The sequence below is a fragment of the Bombyx mori genome, chromosome 22 (assembly GCF_030269925.1).
Source record: "Bombyx mori chromosome 22, ASM3026992v2".
Classification (NCBI taxonomy): Eukaryota; Metazoa; Arthropoda; class Insecta; order Lepidoptera; family Bombycidae; genus Bombyx; species Bombyx mori.
The window spans coordinates 5,049,021-5,073,230 of NC_085128.1; the positions used below are offsets into that span (position 1 = coordinate 5,049,021).

Below are 24,210 nucleotides of genomic sequence, written 5' to 3' on the forward strand. Positions count from 1 at the left end.
TTTACCAATAATTGTCCAAAAGTCACATTGCCGGCTTTGATATTATCGACTCATATGTGTTATGTCTTCACGCCCAAATCACTTACTCTTACTTTGGCGAAATTCCGTATGAAAGTAAGTTGAAACTTCGGTGACCATATGAGCAGTTTTTCATGTGACTAATGAGCACAGGTCAACGCCCTCGTGACAGAAAGAGTAAAGCTAACCAAACAATAAATCTAAAAAGCATCCGTATAAGTATTGTATATGTATGTAATGGTTACTGTTTTGATTCTATTTTATAATATACGACCGCATTTTCTATCAATTAATTTTCGAGGCGATACGGCGCAGCGCACGGGGTCGCATTAAAATTCTATTTACAACTCTAAAAGAGGCACCATCAAATAACGCGACGAGACTGCGTGACGTTTTAATTAATCTATCCTTGGTAATTCAATTGTAATTTAACCCCTAACCGCTGAGCTTATTTTTACATATTTTCCAGAAATTACTACAGGATTTTTGAAAAAAGTACATAATAAAAAATACATTAACTTTAAAAAAACGATGCTAAATTCACAGCAACATAATAATAAATTAGCGCGCACTAAGATACGTAGAGATTAATACCTGTAATCTCAAACTGCGCAATAATCGGTATTCCGACGCCCCGCACTTTATACGCATCAATAGAGAGTCGATATATCGACGGTTCGCGTTCAAAGGGTTAACTTATAAATTTTGAGCATACGAAATAGAATAGTTGTAGGTATCACGAGCATTCGTGCGGTGCATTTAAAGCCTGAAGTTAAGAGCACTTAATTTTTGGGAGGTAGCAATATAGGGAAGATCTTCCACCGAGCGGGTGTAATTGGTAGACCGACGCCGCTGCAGTCCGAATGTTATTTTTGGGTACAGTATATTTGCGTATAATATCTTGAAAATGTTTTTATCGATATTTAGGCATCTATCAAATATATTTTGTTCTGAAGGATGAGGCAGCCGTTGTACTGTCAAACTAAAATTTTAGAACTCATGTTTCTAGGTGGGTGGCGTCATTTACGTTGTTGATGTCTATGGGCTTCGGTAATCACTTAACACCAGTTGGGCCACGAGCTCGTTCATCCATCTAAGCATTAACAAAACTACTACTTGTTAACCCTTTGTTTGGATTTTTGATGTTTTAAAGGTATTTCAACATGTTTGTCCCATACTAAAGGAAATGGATCAGAATTGAATCTGAGTATTTATTTATTCATTATTATTATTATAGACGCTGTTCACTGTAACATTTGAAGGAACCGAATTACGCTTCAAACGATTTAGCCTTCATATTTATACACGCTACACGTTTTTTTTTTTATTAGTTCCAATATTTGTATGTATATAAAATGAGCATAAGATTATGTCATGTACAGGGGCGGATTTAAACTTAATGCCGCTTCTGGGCATCGGAAAAAATCCGCCCTAATACTGGAATATTATCTAATTATATATTTTATTTTTCAAAATAAAAATAACTAATTTATTGCGGAGACTTTATCATATGTCATATATTCCAAAAAACATTAATATTTGTTTTTTTCTAACAATTATAAATTTTGCACTAAGGGTGACTCATAATTATATTAGATAAAAAAAACGATATAAATTTCTTTAATTACAGAAAATAGAAAAATCGATTATTATTAACAACTGGTGGTAGGACCTCTTGTGAGTCCTCACGGGTAGGTACCACCACCCTGCCTATTTCTGCCGTGAAGCAGTAATGCATTTCGATTTGAAGGATGGGGCATCCGTTGTAAGCATACTATTTAGGCGTCACCCTCGAGAGAGGGATGACATTCCACCCCCACATAAAGACGGTACGCAACCGTGCCGCCTTCATACTAGGACGACTCTACCCGATGATATGCAGGCGAAGTAAATTGTCCCTTAGAAATAAGGTGACATTCTACAAAACTTGCATACGCCCCGTCATGACTTATGCAAGCGTAGTGTTCGCTCACGCGGTCCGCACTAACTTAAAATCATTCCAAGTTATTCAATCCCGTTTTTGCAGGATAGCCGTCGGAGCTCTGTGGTTCGTCAGGAACGTCGATCTCCATGACGACTTGGACTTAGAGTCCATCAGTAGGTATCTTCAGTCGGCGACGATGCGCCACTTCGATAAAGCGGCACGACACGAGAACCCTCTCATCGTAGCCGCCGGTAACTACATTCCCGATCCTGCGGAGAGAATGGAAAGCAGTCGACGTCGCGCCAAACACGTCATTTCGGATCCTCCCGATCCACCAACGGTGCTTTTAGGTACCTCAAGCACCGGTCATCGTTGTCGTCGAACCCGTCGCTCGAGGAGTAAGTTAACCCTCAGACACAGCCCACTGAGTTTCTCGCCGGATCTTCCTCAGCCAAACTGTCTGGCTGTACCTAATCTAGTACGCTGTCGGACACATTAATCTAATTCGAATCTCAGTATCGGAGCAAATGTACGGTGTAGTGAAATGGAATTCAAATACACGACTGAACGGCTCTTTATACTATCAGGATAATAGAATGAATTATGTTTTAAGCGCTTATGGATGAATGCTATAAAGGCTGGTTTTTTTAATTGCCCTCCGAAGCAGACGAACTACTCATTGCCCTTGAGTAATCGTGAAGGTCAGGAATTTTAGGAGCACGGCGGCCCCGCAGTCTGCAGATTGCTCCCGGTTAACAATCTTTTACAAACCTCCTTTGAAGAAGCGCTCGGAAAATATTTTCAAGGGAAATTCATTACAAACTTAGCATACGTTGCAAAATTGAATTCTGGAAACGCATTACTTTTCAACGGGTAGGGAGCAACTAAACCAACTAACCAGCCAAGTGGTGCGTCGGAAAAAAGAAATGACGAGATAATTTGAAACATTTATTCAGGAGACATCCAATGGAATGTGCGCTTTAAGTCACAAAGATCACAAAGAAAAACGAAATCACTTCACAAACAGATGGAACGTCGATTCTATTCTCTTACATTCTATTAAGACTAAAATATAATTTTGTTGTGTTAGGAGATATGGGCATAGATAAGGGCATGTTCTACGTTGACATTTAATATTGGTATAGCTTGTTCTTTGTTTTTTACTGTACCTACATAGAAAAAAGCAAGTATTAGAAAGGGAATAATTTAAATGGTATTTAAAGAAGATCTCAACTCATCAGAGCAAATCGCATTATAGATATTATTATAGAAAGCAGAAAAGTGTACAACAAAATAAAATAAAAATAACATAGTACAATTAGTATACCTAAATAGTAAAGACTCATGAAATGTTAAAATGAATATGCTAGTATATACTTGCAGTAAATTTCATTAAATATACGCACGTACATAATGTGTGGACATACATTTCATTAAAGATATAAGAACATTGAATTAAATGTGTTAGCTGAGTGATAGGAAATCGGGATATTAAGCGTATAAAGTGTGAAGTGGGAAAAATAGTTCCATAGTCGTACAATCTGAATGGTAGAAGACTCGTAATAACGTCTAGAAATATCCAAGTCTCTCATGGATGAAAAGAAGAGTAATTGGAAGGTGTTTATTTTTGCTGATCACGATCAAATACTCAAAGCACCCCTGAAAGTCGATCTTTTAGATGAAATATTTAAAACGAAGTAAAAAAAAACCAAGCCCATTTTGTTTTATAAACAGAAAGTAGTATCATGTAGCCAACTGATTCAATAATAATTATTCATGGCTCTTATAAATTAAGTGTGCGAAAAATTAAATAAGTATTTCCTTGTAGCAATTGTTTAAGCAGTATTTTACATTATGATTACCATCCAATTGACTTCAAGATGTTACGAATTTTTTGGCAAACATCTGACCACTTCCTTTTTGACAATGTATTAGTCACAATTTTTTTTATTGCTGTCGTAGGCAGACAAGCGTAGATCACACCTGGTCGTGAATGTTCACCGTTGTTTATGGGCATCATCAACGCCGGGCGCACAGCTAAGAGGCTGAAAAAGGATATGTTATAGAGCTCATGAAACACCGTGGAGGGAAGTTCATCAATACTAGAGGCCTAGTTCGGCCGGTCATCAGAGGTGTTAAAGACCACCTTGTGGAGAATTTTAGACGCTCGACGAAGAGCTTCGGTTGTTGAGGGCTCCAACAGGCCCTGTCGTTTCACGGGCCTCGGAGAGTGCCATTCGCCGATGTCTACACCGTGGTGGGAGGCGTTCGCATTGATGTTCTCCATCACAGTCTCATTTACTTAGTAGCACTTTACTAGACGGTCATTTAATTTTTCGCGCTCACCTCGTTGACCTGGTTTTCCAGCTGTGGGAAACATCGGCATAATAGACCGGCTTCTCCCTAGCATCGGGGGGATGGCCCAAGCGTCCATGGCGTTTACATGGAGGTGGTACGGTAATATCAATATGGAAACACGGGATTCTCGTATGGTACTAGTCCCTAACAGTGAGAGTGGTTAAGCCATTGCGCCTGCCGCAGCGTGTCAGGGCTCTTCGACGCTACCAAGGCATTTTGTGACATGGGTGTTGTCGAAGCCGTCGCCTTGGATCCTAAATACTTAGAACAATTGAAAGTAAAATCGCAGAATTTAGGGCATGATAATTATGAGTCTCCTACTAGGACACTGCAAGGTGACAGGACGTATTGTAAGCCTGCGTGTAGGTATTACCATTCTGCCTATATTTGCCGCAATGCATTCATCCGATCCTGTTTGAAGGGTGGGATATTTGTTATACATATAATACAAATGACACTTCGACCTTATGTCACAAGATGGGTGGGGGAATTCACATTATGGTGTTTATGCACTGCGGTAACCGCACTAGACGGGGCCTAACCTTAGATACGCCATAAGATTCTGATCGTTTTGTCCTTCTCTGAAGAATTATACGATGGAAGTCGGTATCGGCATGCACGTGTTTAATTTAAATAAGAAATTATGAAGTCCTAATTAAAAATTATATTTAGACAAGTGATAACTCTACGGAGCGAATTTCAGTTCCTACCGGCTGGACAAACATACGATTTTTTTACTTTCATTATGATACATTTCCTCCTTCTCCTCGAATCGTGTTCCTCATGTCTGAGGGTCGTGACCACCATCACCCATGAGCTTCAATCTTAAGATGTTTTTCCACTTTCCCCTGCCCACGGCGTCATGCAGCGCGCTGTACACTGTACTGTCCAAAGCGATGCGGATCTGATCGGACCAACGAGTCGGGCTGCGGCCTCTAGATCTGTTGCTTTCAACTTTCCCTGTGATCATAAGTTTTTCCAGGTTATCGCCGTCTTTCCTCGCAATGTGACCAAAATATTCGAGGATCTGCTTCAGACATACAGTAGACAGTCTGATTTTGATGCCCAGTTGCTTCAATATCGACACGTTAGTCCGGAAGGCTGTCCACGGAATTCTTAGCATGCGTCTCCAACACCACATTTCGAAAGCATCGATGCGCATTCGGTCTGCTGCTTTCAACGTCCATGTCTCAGCTCCATACAAGAAGATAGAGAAAACAAGAGTCCGCACCAGTCTGGTTTTAGTTTTCAGGCTTATCCCTCTATTCCTCCAGATCTTCTGTAGCTGAGACATCGCACTTTTAGCCATTCCGATACGTCGGCGCACGTCAGTTTCACATGAGCCTTTGTTGCTGATGCAGGACCCGAGATACACGAATTCGTCTACAACCTCTAATCCAAGCGCCCCACTCAATCTTAGAACATTTGCACGATCCACCACCATTAATTTCGTTTTTGATCTATTTATGGAGAGGCCTAGGCTGTTGCTGATACGTTCCATTTTGCTGAAGAAAAGAGACATTTCAGATTCGTCTGCAGCTAGCAGGGTCGTGTCATCGGCATATCGGAGATTTGTAATATGAGCTCCACCAATGCGCACACCTCCCGACCAATCTTCACAAGTCTGCCGCATGATGTACTCTCCATATGCATTAAAAAGTATAGGTGACAGTATGCAACCTTGCCGGACACCTTTTCCAAAACAGAACGGTTGGGACACAGCTTCATCGATTCTGACAACTCCCTGACTGTAGATATACAGGCTCTGTACCAGCACTATCAGATGATTGGGTACACCAAAAACATTCAATACCTTCCACAAGGAACTCCAGATGATACATTTACGTGTAATAAAATTAATAAATCGAATGAAATCTGCGAAAATTGAACGTGAGGGCAACATTCTGTAGTATTTTTAACACGTTTTTATTAGCTTTATTTGTATCTGTTACATTTATGTAATAATATATTACGGTATGTTTCTTTCAACATTATTTTCACGAAAATTAAGACATCTGAATAAGCTGTAAATTTGTTTATTGGCTAAGCTGTTCAGTTTTTTGTATCATTTTTTAATGCAGTCTTGAATTGTTACATATTCTCGATTTTGAAGCATTTATTTTAACATTAACAGTAATCGTCACCCCCTCTAGATGTAGCTCTTAATATAGACATACTTGTATGGTATACAATATAAATTATGATAATACAAACAGTAGTTTCCCACTTGAAATTCGAACGGATCTTTTCTACAGAAACGAGCACACATTTGGTCCCGCCTTCTCGCAGGTTATACTCGTTGTAGGTAATTGTAATAATAGCCTTTGAGAACTCCCGTGTTTTGCACTCCTCCCAATATTGTTTTGAGCTGAACTTTCAAATATCGACTAAATATTGTTAAATATACAAAAAAAACGTTTATTAATTTAAGCATTTTTAATAATATATTTTCAAGGTGCAAATATGTCACCCAGTTATGCTTATTTGTCTAAATCGTTATATTCGAATATCCAAAATGTAAAGTCATCCATTGTAGAAAAAAAACAGAATGACACCTTAAATTTAATTATAAACAATCATTTTTATATTCTTTTGTTTCACGTACAAAAGGATTAAAAAATGATGCAATGTTTACTCAATTAAAATATATAAATTGAGAATATTATAGAGAAACCATTGTATTGCTTGTACAGGCCATTACGATGTCGTTCCTGCCAATAAGCATTCTCATTATATTAGTTGTTAATCTAGCAAAAGCAGTCTATTATGACTCATGGGAAGGTACGCCTCTAACAGACGAGCAAAGACAGGCCTATGAAAATGCTAATATTTTAAGGTGAGAATATCGATTATACCTTAGGTACACTAACTTAAACTAAATAAAATTTGAATAAAGTTAAATTTTGTGTTATATAACACTTTTTTGTTTTAATTCTAAAGCGAAATTAACTTTCCTTATCAACTTAATTTTTTTTTTTTTTTTTTTCATTTCATCCTTAGTTTTGTTTTTATTCTTGAAGTATTAATTTCAAAACTACCTGTTTTCTAGCTAATAAGTAGCCTTTTGTCGGTATGTACCGTACATTTAATTTTAAATTTAAATATTTGAGTGACAGTGCATGATATTGAACGTTTTCTTAACTGTCAACTTTTAAGTGGCAATTTTGCCACTTAAAAGTTGACAAGTTGACGAACGTTGACAAGTTGACGAAGATCCTTTGATCTTCGTCTATACAGTAAAATAACAGCATGTATTAAGTTTAAAGCCACGTTTAATAAAGAAAACATCGCGATGAATTTAAGTATACTGTAAATCTTTTCACTGTTACTCATGCTTCTGATTTGTATTTCTTTTCTTTTTTTATTTTTTTTTTTGTTTTTTTTTTTTTGCTTTGTATTTACTATTTAATGTTTTCATTTTCAAATAAGATTATACTACCTAACTGCTACGTTTGATTTTATATAGGTATTCTATTTTGCTACTTTGATTTCCTTTTATTTTGTTATCTTTTTGCTTGTTTTGTCTCTATTATAGTTAAATTAATATTTCATAGACACTTTCCCAGTTGGTGGGTATTATTGATTTGTATAATTATATATTCATAATCGTATTGATATTTTGATTATATATATCTAATATATAAAATTCTCGTGTCACGGGATGCATGATTGAACTCCTCCGAAACGGCTCGACCGATTTTCGTGAATCTTAGCGTGCATATCGGTCAGGGTTAAGAATCAAACAACATCTATTTTTCATCCCTCTAAATGGTAAGGGTGGTCCACCCCTAACTTTAATTTTTTATTTTTTAGACAAAATTTTTTGTTTTTATTTTTTTATGATACAGCATACAAAAATATATACAACCCTAAATTTTCACCCCTCTACGATCAACCCTTATTTTTTATTTGCTAATTAAAAACTTTAAATTTTTTGTAAGAATTTTGTTTTTATTTTGTCATGACTTAGAGTAAAATATTTCATATTACTCTGAAATTTTCACCCCTCTACGATCAACCCCAATTTTTTCATCCCGATTTTTATTTTTTTTTAACTTTAATTTTTTTGGCAAGTTTTTATTTTTTATTTTGTCATGACTTAAAATAAAAACTATGTATATATATATTACTCTCAATTTTCACTCGTATACGATCAACCCCTATTTTTCTATCCCGATTTTGATTTTTTTTATTCTATGCACAGATCCGGAATAAGGTTGCAAGATGGCAATCAAATATTATAATAATAATTGTAGTACGATAAATTCTTATTCTGAGTTTATAATTTCAAGTTCCTTTAATTATGATTTTGTTTTAAATTCAATTTGATCTCCCGCCCTCGCCGGTCGACTACTGATCAACTATCAATCGATCAGTTATCCTCGCCAGGTGTCACCACTCATCCAGCAAACATCACGTAGTAGGGATGAGGACGAAGCCGGTCTCCTGTCTTACTCACTATACATTTTTCAGCCATGTTTCTTTGGTTTTATTTGTGTATCAATCGTAGCTTGCTAGCCATGCTTTTTTGGTTTTATTTGTGTATCAATAGTATGTTCAGTAGGTCTGAGAATCGGCTACTATCTATTTTTCATACCCCTAAGTGATAAGGGTTGTCCAACCTAAATATTTTTTTTTTATATATATTTTTGGTTATAATGAGGTATTATGTGGTTGAATGAGGTTTTTGAGAATTTTATATATAAGACTAGAATTTCCCTAGAAATCTTATTTAAGGCAGCACAATGTTTGCCGGGTCAGCTAGTATATATATATATATACTTATATGCTTAACTCAACAGATAGAAGTGAATCTGAAACTTTTTATTCAACAAACAGCGACGACAGCGATATTAGTGTGCCTTCTTTAGCAGAAACATTGTCTTCACGGTTCTCTGGCGTTCCTAGGAATTTTAATGTTGTTCATATCAATGCCCAGAGTATTCCGGCTCATTTCCTTGACATGCTTGCAAGTTTTGATTCTAAGAATATCCATGCTATACTTGTGTCAGAATCTTGGTTTAAGCCATGTCTACATCTTATACCATTCCTGGTTTTCAACTTTTTAGGAAAGACCGTATTACTGGCGGCGGTGATGGCGTTGCCATTTATATCCGTTCATATTTTAATTGTGCAGTCGTTAATGGATCGGCAAAGCCTACACCGCCATGTGCGGGCGAGCACTTATTTCTTGAAATAGAACTTCAACACACGAAGATCTTACTTGGTGTTTATTATTGTCGTTCGTCAAGTATAGATTTTTTTACTTCTTTTGTAACTTTGCTAGAAAACATAATGCCTTCATATACTCATACTATTATCATGGGTGACTTTAAGACATGCCTCCTTAAAAACAATTCTCGAACTACTTTATTTCGCTCGATGATCGAATCAGTCAAAAAACACGACACATCATTTTACAAACTGTACTCCATCACTTCTTGATCTTATTTTCGTTTCTTCTCGTTACTACGTGGCTGACTATGGACAATGTTCAGCTGATGCTTTCTCATATCATGAGGGATTATGATATGAGAAAGCATCAGCTGAACGTCTTCATCGTCTAAGGAGGTCATACTTTGTATGAGATGAAGATTGGAATCTAATCTTCATCTCATACAAAGTATGACCTCCTAAGACTAAGTCAAAAATTCTTCTGCTGTGCAGTTTTAACAGTATGGATCTTGAAAGACTTCGAGAAGATGCAGGCAGCATTGACTAGACTGCTTTGACGTGTTCTACCTCAATCAATGAGAAAGTTGATCAGTTCAATCCAAAATTAACTGATCTATATAACAAGCATGCACCATGTCGACCAGTGAGAATTAAAACATTTGCCAGTGCCGTGGCTAACTAATGAAATTAAAAGTCTCTTAACCAAGAAGGCGGCTGCTAAATTAAAATATCAGAAAAAACCTACCCTCGAACATAGCACAAATTATCACCGAATCCGCAATCAATGCAACAGGGTGTGTAGGGATGCACAACACCAACATATCCATAGTGCTGCCGAAAATGGAGATCCAGCTAAAGTCTGGAAATTTCTTAGATCACTGGGGATTGGAAAATCACAACATAACACTCATTTATCTCAGTCGAGTATTGATTTAATTAATCAACATTTCTGTGCGTCGTCGCATTTTGATGGGGCAAATAAATCAAAAACAATAAATCATATTTCATCTCTTCCAGTCCCAAATTGCTCTCCATTTGTTTTTAATCACCTAACGGCTTGTGATGTTAAGCGGAGAATCTTATCTATAACAATTATCCAATACAGTCGGAAGTGACTGTGTCGCCCGTAATATGATCCTTCCTGTCCTGGACCAAATCCTTCCCGTTATCTGTCATATCCTCAATCACTCATTATCTAGCGGCAACTTTCCAAAGGCTTGGAAAGAAGCACAAATTACAACACTGCCAAAAAAGCCGAATCCTATATCCTTTTCAGAATACCGTCCACTTTCCATTCTACCGTTTCTTTCAAAGGTTTTAGAGCGCTTGATTCACAACTAGCTCAGTGAGCTTCTTACAAGGAACCAGCTGTTAAGCCCTTACCAATCCGGCTTTCGTCCTGGTCATAGCACGGTCACAGCCCTGGTGACTATTACGGATTCCATCAGACTTGGCATGGAGAATAGGAAACTGACGGTGTTGGCATTGCTAGATTTCAGTAATGCATTTGGTACCGTTGATTTCGACATACTTCTAGCCATCCTTAGCTCCATTAACATATCTCCGACCGTGGTTGATTGGTTTCGAAGTTACCTGTCTGGTCGCCGACAACGTATTCACTGTGAGAGCGCCTATTCTTCATGGTGTGAAACGCACGTAGGTGTACTGCAGGGTGGCGTTTTATCTCCTTTACTCTTTTCAATTTTTATAAATTCTATAATATTTCTATGCAACTTACTTCTTCTTACCACCTGTGCGCAGATGATCTACAGATCTATACTCAAACTTCTTTATCAGAACTGACCAACGCGATGAAGACGCTGAATAATGATTTATCAATATTATCCAGTTGGAGTAATTCGCATGGATTGAGGGTGAACCCGTCGAAGACACAGGTCATTGTTGTCGGTAGTTCAAGAATGTGCTCGAAAGTGAAATGGTCGCAGCTTCCGGCTATTTTATTCGATGGCGTACAAATTCCTATCAGTGATACTGTGAAACATTTAGGAATCTTAATTGATAAAAACCTTTCATGGAACGCACAGATAAAAGAGGTTAGCCGGAAGGTGTTTGCATCAGCTGGATCTTGGAGACAGTTACGAAATTTTCTTCCAACTGCCACTAAAACTGCGCTTGCACAATCTCTCCTTCTTCCAATTCTTGACTACGCCGATGCCAGTTATACTGATTTAACTGAACACAGCTTGATAAACTTGAGCGGCTACAAAATTTCTGCATAAGATTCATATTTGGTTTACGGAAATATGATGATGTATCTGATTTTCGCACTAAACTCAAGTGGTTACCTATTCGCCTTCTCCGCAATATTCATGTCCTTTCATTACTATATTGTACTCTCTTTAACCCCCATACCCATATCTCAAAAAACGTTTCGAGTTCCTAGGTGATACGCATAATTTTTCCCTGAGATCATCAGATAGCCTGAGACTAAAAATGCCGGCGCATTCATCATCATTCTTTGATAATTCATTCACCGTCCAGGCGGTTCGATTGTGGAATGCTCTGCCGGATGCAGTGAGAAGTGCTCCAACTTTAAACTGCTTTAAAAGAATGGTGAAGGAACACTACTTATCTGCTTAGGTCTATTTGTTTCCCGAGAGGGCTGGTGGTCGTGGTGCCGACGACCGCCGGCCCGTTGTCCCGAGGGGAAGGGTGATGGAAGAGATGTGCTCCGCACTAAACGCTTCACTTTCCCCTCTTTGCCTTTTCATGAGTTCTGTCTCATGCGAGGTTTGAATGCTGGTTGTTGAGCGACAGGAGGTTTTCGTCGGTTCAACTCCGACATGCACCGCCCTCCATACCCAGTGGGGGGCGGAAGTCCGGTGATTTCCTCCTGACAAAAAAAAGGGCTGTTTGTTTGCATCATTATCATTTATCATTTCCATACTGTTGATTTATTATGTGTATGTAAGTATACTAGAGGTCCCGCAGTAGTCGAAATTCGACTATAATTAATTGTAATTGTAAGTTTGTACACTATTATGATTGTATTTTATACTTCTATAATCACAAATTTCGCCAAGACTACACTATAACATTGTGCACTTCTTCTCAATATTCTCTATAAATGTGGAAAATTTCATACTCCTCCGTCCGCGCAATTTTCGTAAAAAGGGATACAAAGTTTTTGCTTCATGTATTAATATATAGATTATTAGTATGTATTTTATGTAAGTATGTATATTGGTGATAATTCAGTTAGCTATATATTTCATATTATATTTAAACGGTATACCTGTTCTTGTATGTATCTATTTTCTATAATAATGTATTGTCTTTAGTACGCCGCAACATACCTGCTTTATTTTTATATTTTCCAGTATTTCTGTAAATTAAACGGTTGTCTGGAAGAGATCATTTTTAGCGATAAGACCGCCTATTGTACAAATGTGTCTGCTTTTTGACTGTTTTTTGAATGTAAATCGTGTTTTGGTGTGCCATAAAGTGTCTTCTCTCTTTCTCTCTCTCTCTCTCTCTCTCTCTCTCTCTCTCTCTCTCTCTCTAAAAACTGTTTTTTTTTTAAATAATTTCTAATTTTAAGAAAGCGACTGTCACAGCAAATCTCTGTCTATATAGCAACTCGCCCTAGATTCGTTTGGTTATCGCGTTCAGGCAAACGTTCAGTTGTGTCCTTAGACATTTTTTTAATTACAAAATATGATTACAAAATATACCTTCAAATCGCGACAGAACAGCTGTTGGGCTAAAAGAGAGAGAGAGAAGGAGAGCGTATATTAAAAAAAATTAAATTGCGACATTAAATACAAAAAAAGGACAATTGGCGGTTTTATCGCTAATAGGCTTATTACACTTGGCTGAATTCAGACGACTGAATTCAGTCAAGTGTAATAGCATTAAGTAAGTTAGTCTACTGAATTCAGTAGCAAGAATGTTTTCTGACTGACTGAATTATTTAGAAGCTTAATTAGAAACGCATTTAGGAAGGTGTAATCGCATTTAGTTACTGAATGGTTTCATTCAGTCGTCCCATAGCTCTCCGTGCGTAAGGATGTTTTAGTTTGTTTTTTGCTTCCGAATAAAAAGTATTAATTTCGGTCGCCTTTATTTAATGTGCCAGATATTTATAAATAGCCGGACATGTTTCAGGGATAGTTTTTGTCATCAGGGGTTGGGATATTGAAGAACTAAATTTTAAATCTTGATACGAATTTCCTATTGCAAGAAATCTTAATGTTACAACCAATCTTTCTTTTGGACTTATACTATCGTAGGATGAAATATGTAATAGTTATATATTAGATATATAATGGACTGTCGTAGGATAGTATCCTGCTTTTGAATAAACAGTGTAACAAGGTTTAATATTAGGTCAAACGAGATCGAATCCATTTATAGATAATTTTTGAAGTCTACTGGTTCTAAATCACTCATAATGTTCATATTTGCTAACATTCCGAACAGCATTAAATATTTCTTCACCGATATTCATTTTTTTTTTTGAGAAATTTAAACAAAAAACAAAAAAAAAAACAAAAAATTTGTTGTTGTCTAGACAATACTGGGGCCATCTTCTTACACACACGACACGTCTTACTTCGTCGCGTTTAAACTGACAATTGATTCAGTAACCGAATTTAGAATAGTGTAATCAGAAGCTTCTAAAGGACAATGCCCAAAAGTGGGCCAACTTTATGTCAAAACTATTTGTACTTGAAAAACTATGCCCTGAATTCAGTCGACTAAATTCAGGCAAATGTAATAAGCCTTTAAGAGCGATCTCTAAGACCATCAAACATATAACACTATTGTTCTCAAAATATGTTAAAAACTGAATTGTTAGAGGTTAAGTTTGTTTTTCAGTACATGTGCGAATAATATTCAGCCTTGTGACGAGACCGAATGGAGGCGTACAGATGGTAGCTGCAATAACCTTTATTATCCTACTCGGGGAGCATACCATACACCAACTTTTAGAATCCTGCCCGCCGATTTTCGTGAAGGTATAAATTTCGTATTCAATTCAATATTAAAAATTTTCAGGACTTCTGATGTATTATGAATGTAAACAACACTGAAAATTTTTCTTCCAGATTTTGAGCCCAGGCTGACCAGTTCAGGGAAGGAGTATCCTCTAGCCAGACATATCAAGAACAATCTATTGACAGTAGGATTGGCTACAGATGCAAAATTAACGCAGTTGTCTGCGTATTACATTGAGTTTATGGCCATTGATGTTGTCTCCGCACATGACATCTGTAAGATCCACATATCACTAAATTAAGAGTGGTGTAGCGATGGCGATTTATTGGTTGTATTGTGTAGAATAGTACCATACTGTCTCTTCTCGTAAATGTTATAAAAGGCGACTAATCATATCAACGGAGAATAAATAGGCTGCAGTCTATACTGCCATAGACTGGCATATCTGGATTTCGAATAGGTACCATCATCCTGCCTAGGTCTGCCATAAACTACCACTTGGGTGGACTCAGAGTGACCTTACACCAATACAAAAATTCATAAGTTATGATTTTAAGATTTTAGTAAACTCAAAATAAGTAATTGAAGTATTATCATGATAGATGTAATTTTTTCAACGTAAAAGTTTTTCTGTGAATACAATATTGAGTACCTATTTACCTCCTAGATGTAGTAGTGTCGAACATTGGCACAGTTGAATATTCGTCATAAGATCACGAAAACTTCGTAAATTATGTTTTCTACCTAGTTACACCCAGAATTAAAGTTTGATCAAATCTAATTGGTACAATATCTTTGTTACTCTTCAAGCCGGTATGAATTGAATCCAATTGCAGGTATTGCATGAATGCACCATAATGTTTCACACCGGAAGTGGTCAGGTTGATGGTACCTAAATGAGAGCTCTTACTTCAAGAACAATCATTCTAAATTTAACACGATAAAGAAATTTATTCCAAAATCGTAATAACAGTAATTATCGTAAAGCCAATTTCAGTGAATTACATCGTGGATAGGCCTTACTGCTGTAAAGAAGAGGGAAAATCTGATCCTATGTGTGCTCCTAACTTCATACCAGAATTCGACCCGGTTCACCGATTTTCGGGGCACAAGTGCTTTAACATGACAATACCTATGACGTTCCAAAATCTGGGATGCATTGAGAATGGCACGACTCCTAGTCGAGTAAGTAAATATGTAACCGTCAAGGAAAACATCAGTTATCATTAGGTACTGGTCTACCATGGTTGCTAATAAAGAAAACATTATTCTAAAGGCGGAAGGGGTGACACTGGGCTTCCAAAAACTTTTTTTTTTCTCCACAATGTTTTAGTACATGATAATGTTATATTTGGAGCTTTGAACACGGAATTTAACACCAAACCGAATATAGCACGTAGATTTTAAATATTAAAATAAAAAAGTACGAAAAGTACTGTGCTATTTCAAAGGCGAAGCTCCACACGGATGTCCTCCTGGATTAGGAGGAAGAATCTCACACCCCTGATTACTCTCTATAGACAACTCATACCCTGGGCCAGGAAGGTCAAGTACTGGGGCGTCACCCTGGATGCATCGATGACATTCCGCCCGCATATAAAATCAGTCGGCGACCGTGCCGCGTTTATTCACGGCATACTCTACCCCGTGATCTGTAAGCGGAGTAAAATGTCCCTTCGGAACAAGGTGACACTTTACAAAACCTGCATAAGGCCCGTCATGACTTACGCGAGTGTGGTGTTCGCTCACGCGTCCCGCACGCATATAGACAGCCTCCAATTCCTACAGTTCCGTTTTTGCAGGTTAGCTGTCGGAGCTCCGTGGTTCGTGAGGAACGTTGACCTACACGACGACCTGGGCCTCGAATCAATCCGGAAATACATAAATTCAGCGTCGGAACGGTACTTCGATAAAGCTATGCGTCATGTTAATTGCCTTATCGTTGCCGCCGCTGACTACTCCCTGAATCATGCAGGAGCTAGTCACCGTCGACGCCCTAGATACATCCTTACGGATCCATCAGATTCAATAATAACCTTTGCATTAGACGCCTTCAGCTCTTAGATACCTCGGTAACCGTACTCGTCGAACTCAACAAAGAGTTCGAGAGACGTGCAGCCTAATCCATGCATCAGCGCGTTGAGTTTCTCGCCGGATTTTCTCAGCGGGCTGCGATTCCGATCTGGTAGTAGATTAATTCCCGAAGCAGTTGCTCTAGAGTTGTTAGGTCTCCTTCGAAAGCGCTCCGGCAGCTGTTAGCAAATCCTACCCCTCCTGGCTGAGCCTTTGCTCGTCCACCTGTCCTGGTGAAACTGAAAGGCCTCCGGGCCACCACTAATCCTTCACTCATAAAAAAAAAGGATGGGGATCCGGCGATTTTCTCCTGTGGAAAAAAAAACCTAACATATAACAGCGTTTAATATTTAATTATTTACTTCATTTAATTTCATTTATTCACTAGACTATGTAATTTTAGTTACATAGGTATTTTTTATTTCAGATCGATTTCACTACGACATTCTTTGATTTATCTAATATTTACGAGTTTTCTGCTGGTTCTTTAAATCAAGTTAGGTCTTATGAAGGTGGACAGTTGAAATACGAAGTGGTTAATGGCAGACAGTTCCCTAGCGACGCCAGCGATAATACCACTTGTTTCATCAAGCAAGCCATTAGTACAGGGTGCAGTAGAAATGGTAATGAATTTTTGATTCTTCATTTAATGGCTTGAATAAGAAAGATAATATATTTTATTTTATTCTTCAGTACCAAATGGAGTATTGGGCAGTAATCTGTTTACAACATGGTTCTGGCGCTTCCATAACTATGTGGCTCAGCAACTAGCAAATCTCAATTCTAGCTGGGATGACGAACGACTCTTTTATACTGCGAGAGATATTGTTGTCGCTTTTCATCTGCAAATGTTCTATTACGAATTTCTGCCCGAAATTTTGGGTAAGTTCTATTAAATTTAAACAAACTTTTTTTATTTACTCACTTTCAGATTTTTTACTTGTTTTATTAGGTTATAGATTTATGTCTGTTTGTATGTAACTCAATCTTTAAACGTCATTATCACCGCTTCAAAACGCCCGATTAACTAGAAATGTTGTCCAACTATTATTGACCAATGACAACACAATAGTTTTATCACTTAGCTCTCATATCTTGACCAGCATCAACAGGATAAAAAAAGATCTATAAGGAAGTCTGTATAGGGGGGAAATACACGAATACACATTTCGATTTTTGTAAATACAGATTAAAGATGATTCCGTGATATGAATTTTTCAATTGATAATAATACTACTAATATAGTATAAGGCAGTTAGCCCTATACAGGGTGTCACACAAAGGGTATATCAAGCTGAAAACTGTAGGTGATGTTGTATGAGATTAATCGATACGAGGAAAACATAAGTTTTTAAGTGAATAGTTTCGGAATAAAAAGCACTTAAACATAACGAACAAACTATTCTTCTGCCAACCCTTGAATTATGTTTTTGAATGAAGGTACCGTAATATGATTCGCAGTAAAAAATAAGGACTGCCAGATATCAAAAGATTTGAATTTGTATCGGAAGTGGAAGCAAATTATGAACACTTGTCGTACGAATTAAATCCGCACACTGCATACGTTTTTCCTTTGAGGGATTTCGCCGTCGTCACTAGTCGTTGTTTGTATTTAGGGTTGTCATCGTGAACAGCTGATAAAATATATATTTTTTGTAAGAATTTACTAATTACGACTAAGATTTTTTTAAACATCATAAAGTGATATTCATTGTGATACTATTGCCACGTTTCGGCTTGATATACTCTTGGTGAGACATCCTGTATAAAGAACAATAATTGTAAATCAAATTTAATTTGTAGGTAAAGATAACATGATTGAAGATGAAATAATATTAGGTAACTCAACGGGCTTCAGGGACATATACGATGAAACGGTTGTACCTCAAATTGCTCTAGAATACGCGTACGCGAGCAGATGGTTTCATACAATACAATACGGCGCTCAAAAGTAAGCTTTAATAACTACAAAATAGATTCGAAACAAAAAATAACGAATAATAGTTTTTGCACCCTTTAGTGCAAATATCTTGTACTAAAAAATATTATCATATACCTTTGTATATGATTAGAAATCAAGTAGTTGCAGTAACGTCAAAGTCAACGGCTTCGAAGGAGCGTGGGAGATATATAAAACATATAATTATATTGTGTTTATCTTCTAAAATCAATAATATTCTGTTTGGTTCCATTTTTATTAAATAAATTGAATATTTACTAAAAATTAACCAATTAATTAATAATTAATATATCATAATATATATAATGTGTCACGTTATTTGTCCGCGATGGACACCTATACTACTGAACCGATATTAACTTTTTTTTAAATATGTGTTTTGTTCCAACTTAGGCCATAGGATGGTTTTTATTTCGAATAATGGTCGCAATATTTATTAATTAGCAATAAAATGATTGCTCTAGTTAAAACTAGAGCAGGTAGGTAATAAATTGTATTTGATAAATTTTAATATTGTTTTTTGTGTACTGATCGTACCTATTTGATAAAAAAGCAAGCTTTGTGATTCTTGCAGATTCTTCTTAGTAGTGAATCTGTCTCGTATTGGTGATAAAATTACCGAGATTGGATTTCCCATTAAATTTAGTTTGTTGTTGGCATAAAAGTTTCAGCCATCAATAAAAAATATTGTGTAATTACAAATACAATTAAGTTTTAAGAAATAAATTTCGAATATCTTTTCATTTCAGACTTTTTGATAAAAACTTTAATTTCATTAAAGAGGTACCGATGGTGAACTTCTCTCTGAGCGTCCAGTCTTTAGCTGTAGGTGACATTATGTCGACCGTAACACGAGGATCGTATTATCAAGCAACTGGCAAAGCTGATTCCACCGTAGATCCTGATGTTAGTATCGTAATGAGTTATTCAATTCGTCGTAGCCTAAATGATAAGACGTCCGGTGCATTCGTGTCAAGTGATGCAACTGTACCGGTGTTAAAATTTTAACTTGCGTTATTACTAGTGGTGGGATGTATTGGGAGCTTGTGCGGGTAGGTATTACAACCCTGTCTATTTCGGTCGTGAAGCAGTAATGCGTTTCCATTTGAAGGATGATGCAGTTGTTGTACTGTAAAAACTGAGGGCTTAGAACTTATGTTTCAAGGTGGATGGCGGCGTTTACGTTGTTGATGTTTAAGGGCTCCGGTACCCACTTAATACACGGAAGGCCGTGAGCTCGTCCACCCACCTAAGCCATAAAGAGTGCTCTGAGAAATTTTTCGAGATAATCCCATTATCTCGTTTTTTCCACCGCACCCTCCACTTGAGTAGAGTTCATCCATATTACCTGGAGCCACTGCGTTCATCCACAGTGCATTTCCAGAGATCTTTTTACCGCGTACCATCCAGCTTTGGAATGAGCTCCCTTCCATGATGTTTTCCGAGCGCTATGACATGTCCTTCCTTCAAACGAAGCTTGTGGAAAGTACTTATCTAAATCTAAAAAGCCTAATGAAATTATCGTTAATTCTTTCATGGAAATGTTAAAATTTGTTTACAGATATCAGATATCGGCTTAGGACCTGTGCAAGAAGTTTTCGATATACCGACAACAGATTTAGCTAAAGGCAGATATTTTGGACTACCTTCTTACACAAAATACAGAGACTTCTGCTCAGGCTATTCAAAAAAACATGTTGATTTCGACGATTTAACGGACCACATTAGTGATGAGGTAAGAAAGTACTATGCGTTTTTTAGTTGAATAGGTGGGCAATCGTGATTGCGACTAATATACTCCAATGTTAACGCTGGTTACGCTATGTTAGAGATCTAATGCCTAGTTCCAATTTTAGTTACAAGGGTTAAGCAGTACAGCAACACGGTCTTTGATTCCCTGCCTATTTCTGCCATGAAGCAGTATTGCGTTTTGGTTTGAAGGATGGGGCAGCCGTTGTAACTATACTTGATACCTTAGAACTTATATCTCAAGGTGAGTGGCGCATTTACGTTGTAGATGTCTATGGGCTCCAGTAACCACTTAACACCAGGTGGGCTGTGAGCTCGTCCAACCATCTAAGCTATAAAAAAAATAAAAAAACAGCAACTTAATAATTAATTATTGACTAAAAAATTGCTGGTTCCATTATTTAAAAAAAACTATAAGTAAATTTCAGCACATAATGATTTTAAGGCTTTGCAGTTTTTAACTACATTATTATACAGATTCAAACTTATTCTGCAAGTTATCATTCGACAAAATTAATCTACCTATTTAACTGCCTTACCTTAGTTGGACTACCTGTGTTCATTAATTATGTTAACATTTTTTGGAAACATAATGTGTTTCTTTAATTGGCTCATGTTTGGGAAAACATCCTCTGTACCCTGTGTCTAGTTAAATGCTGTTGAAACATTGTTTATTAAATAAATAAATAAAATATTAGAGTTTGCATTGATACCGGTGAATTAATAAATTGCTTGAACAATTGACATTGTTCATAGAGAAATTAGAACATTTTTTGAACTCCTGTTAGCACTATCCAAGCAAAATATTTCAAAATGAACTAGCTTTTCGTGAGACAGTAACATATACTAGTAATATCTGAAAATGGATGGCACCATATGTATTATTTTCGTAACATTTTTAATGTATAATATTTTATCATATAAATTTTAATAAATGCGAATAAAAGTAGCCTATGCATGCTTTCAGTAATATAAGAGATGTATTAATTCATTACCTTGGCCTATTGTTCAATGACATTTGAAACATAATTAATATTTATTGTAAATGTTTAACCAGAAAATACAACAGCTCAAACAAGTTTATGAGACGGCCGAAGACATAGAACTTATGGCAGGTATTTGGGTAGAGAACGTGATAGAAGGAGCTCAAGTTCCACCAACTGTACACTGTTTGTTATCAAACCAACTTAAAAGAAGTATTATCATTGACAGACATTGGTATGAAAGGCCTAATCGCCCACATGCCTTTAATTATGGTGAGTTTCCTTTTCTTTTCTTTTGGGGTGAGTGCCACATGTCTTCATTATTCACTATCTTATCATGTTGTATAAGCATCATGTTGTATAAGCATCGTCATATCAGCATGAACTTTACTTTTTTTTTTCGATCCTAAAAAATACTCATCACACTTTCTTTAGATAGGTATAATATTTAAAAAGGGGATTTTGAACGTAGATTACAACAAGTAGCTATAAAGGTATTTAGAAATATATTTAACATAAAAATAATTGCAGAACAACTTCAAGAAATTAGGAAAGCTTCTTTAGCGCTTCTGCTATGCTATGTGGGAGATGACGTTGAAAAAATCCAACCCAAGGCTTTCACTATCGTTGGAAAAGGGTAAGACATTTTCTGTTCTTTTTTGTTTTTAGATGCACAATCGAACTCATGCCCATATCCAAACCAGGCGACGGGATAAAGCCGCCGCCGCGCCGTCGCTTGATATATGTCTTGTCGGATCCACCGGATTCACTCTTGCTGCTTTTAAGCTTTTTAAGTCACTGTTCTCGCCAAATTCGTCGATCACGGCGTTTCGAGTTCGACGAGGGAACTAACGCATAGACATAGCCCATTGAGTTTCTTGCCGGATTTTCGGAGTGGGTCGAGATTCCAATCCGGTGGTAGATTCTGCGAAGCACTGCACTTGCTTAGGGTCAGTGTTTGCAAATTCTCTCAGGTTGAGCCCGTGAGCTCACCTACCTGTGCATGTGTAGCGAATAGGTAGAAAAAAAAGATTTGACCGTGAACGAGTTCCGTGGTTAGCGGACCGCATCGACATCAGAATGAAAGCCATCACACAAACCAATGTTTTGTGGTAGAGAAATGGTCAGGTACGTTGTAACGTATCCGAGCTGGCTTTCGATACTCACTGTTAAATTGCACATAAAAGTAAATTTCGAGGAGTACGATAAAGGTTCAAGATAGTTCAGGAGAGGTCGCTACTACCTTAAGCGAGTTAAGGGAATACAGGCAGATAGATAAATAGTTGCTGAACAAAATACACAACAGTTTCTTTATTGTTATCAAATTTACATCAATTGACATATTTATTAGGTTAAAAGTTACCGCTATTCTGTATATTTTACATCATCATCATCTTTTCGGCCCACTGAAAGCCCATAGATACGACAATGTGAATGGAAAGAAACACTATAGGACATTAAGTCAAAACCGTATTTGCTTTGACACACACAACGGATTCCATTTTATTTCTGCCTTCAAATTGCGGCAGGATTCGCAGTAGGTAATGAAAAAAGGCATAAAATTGGTAACTAGCCAGTGATGACAATACCAAGGAAGTTAGGTATAAAAATTAGATGAAGTGTTGATGGGAAAATGATCAAACTCTAAAACTTTCTCTCTTGAACCATTTATCCTTATTCGGAGAGTGACTAGTTGAAAGCGGTGGTCGTCACAAGATCTCACGATGCTAATTTCCTATCTACTGCTAAGAGAATGAACTGAATTTCGTTAATTTGTACGTCATTTTGTGGTTTCAGAAACAATTTGGTCAGCTGTGATGAAATTCCGGCTATAGACTTTACACACTGGAAAGAAGAATCATAAACTGAAAATATCTTTGAGTGTAAATGGCAGACAGCGAGTTCATGATTTAACTCATTTTATGTAACAACATTCATTTACGGAAAATAAAGTGTGGTTAATTCATTAGTAAAGTTATCAATTCATTTATTGGCAATAAGCACCACAACCTAAATGAGAGATAAGGCATGCGCATCTTGAGATATAAGGTGTCGATGGTTTACTTTTTTATTGCCTTTTTAGGTTGAAGAGTGATGATAAGGGGCTACTGTCGGAAGTCAGAGGCACAACAAGTTCGTTGCCTACCGCTTAATAGAATTAGAGAATGCTAATTCTAATCATTCAAACCGGTGCAGGTATAATACGCTCTGTCACTACTAAATGTCACTAGAAAAAAAAAACTAAAGGGTCGACTCGCATACTCCGACATGCCATCCCCAAATAATAAACCGAAATCAGGCGATTTCATCCTGATCTAAACATAAAATGATGCCCGTGGAATCGCTAAAGTCAATGCCTGCAGGTGGACTTATCAGGTGGACTGTATACTCGTTTACTTATGGCACTTTATGTATTTCTGGATACCTTTCAAGAACTATCCATCATTCTCATTCCAGTAGAATAGACGCCACTAAAATTTCGGCCTTAAAGGCCATTAATGACTACTATGACAATGTACGGTCAGATGCAAAATTTGTAAGTTCTAAGCATTCGAATCCAAGATATAAATGACAAACTTGATGGCTTTAATTTTAAAATGTTCATTGTTTGCATACCTCGTAACCTAGATGGCGTTAATTGTAGATTCATACGATTACCTATTTATGTTTATGTCCGTGAATTTCTAAGCCCACTATAATGCAATAGAGGACGCAAAATCAGTTATAGTAATTAATAAAATGAATAATACAACTATCCTGTCTAATAACTAAGTAAAACGTAAAAAAATATGTATCTGTGCTACTCGGTATGTTGTGGAAATTCCAACGATACCCTATAACCTTATTGGTTGATTAAAATGAGGTACAGGATATCCCAATGATATCGTTTAAATATTTAGTACGTCAATTAGAAAGTAAAATAGCAAAAAAGTATAATAATATTTTAATAATATAAAATTATGGAGTATGCAATGAGTGAAAAACGACTAATATTAGGTATATTTTGT

At 36.8% G+C, this 24,210-nt stretch overlaps 1 protein-coding gene across 1 annotated transcript; it reads left to right on the forward strand.

The window, feature by feature from the left end:
* Positions 1–6,963: 6,963 nt before the first annotated feature.
* Positions 6,964–23,176, forward strand: LOC101746783 (peroxidase). The gene is made up of 12 exons (XM_038018889.2): positions 6,964–7,136; positions 14,318–14,457; positions 14,548–14,712; positions 15,435–15,622; positions 16,938–17,133; positions 17,204–17,392; positions 18,314–18,461; positions 19,220–19,376; positions 20,032–20,205; positions 21,277–21,475; positions 21,734–21,839; positions 23,000–23,176. Exons 1-12 carry the CDS (start codon positions 7,003–7,005, stop codon positions 23,064–23,066), a joined length of 1,863 nt encoding a protein of 620 aa, XP_037874817.1. The 5' UTR covers positions 6,964–7,002; the 3' UTR covers positions 23,067–23,176.
* The last annotated feature ends 1,034 nt before the right edge of the window (positions 23,177–24,210 follow it).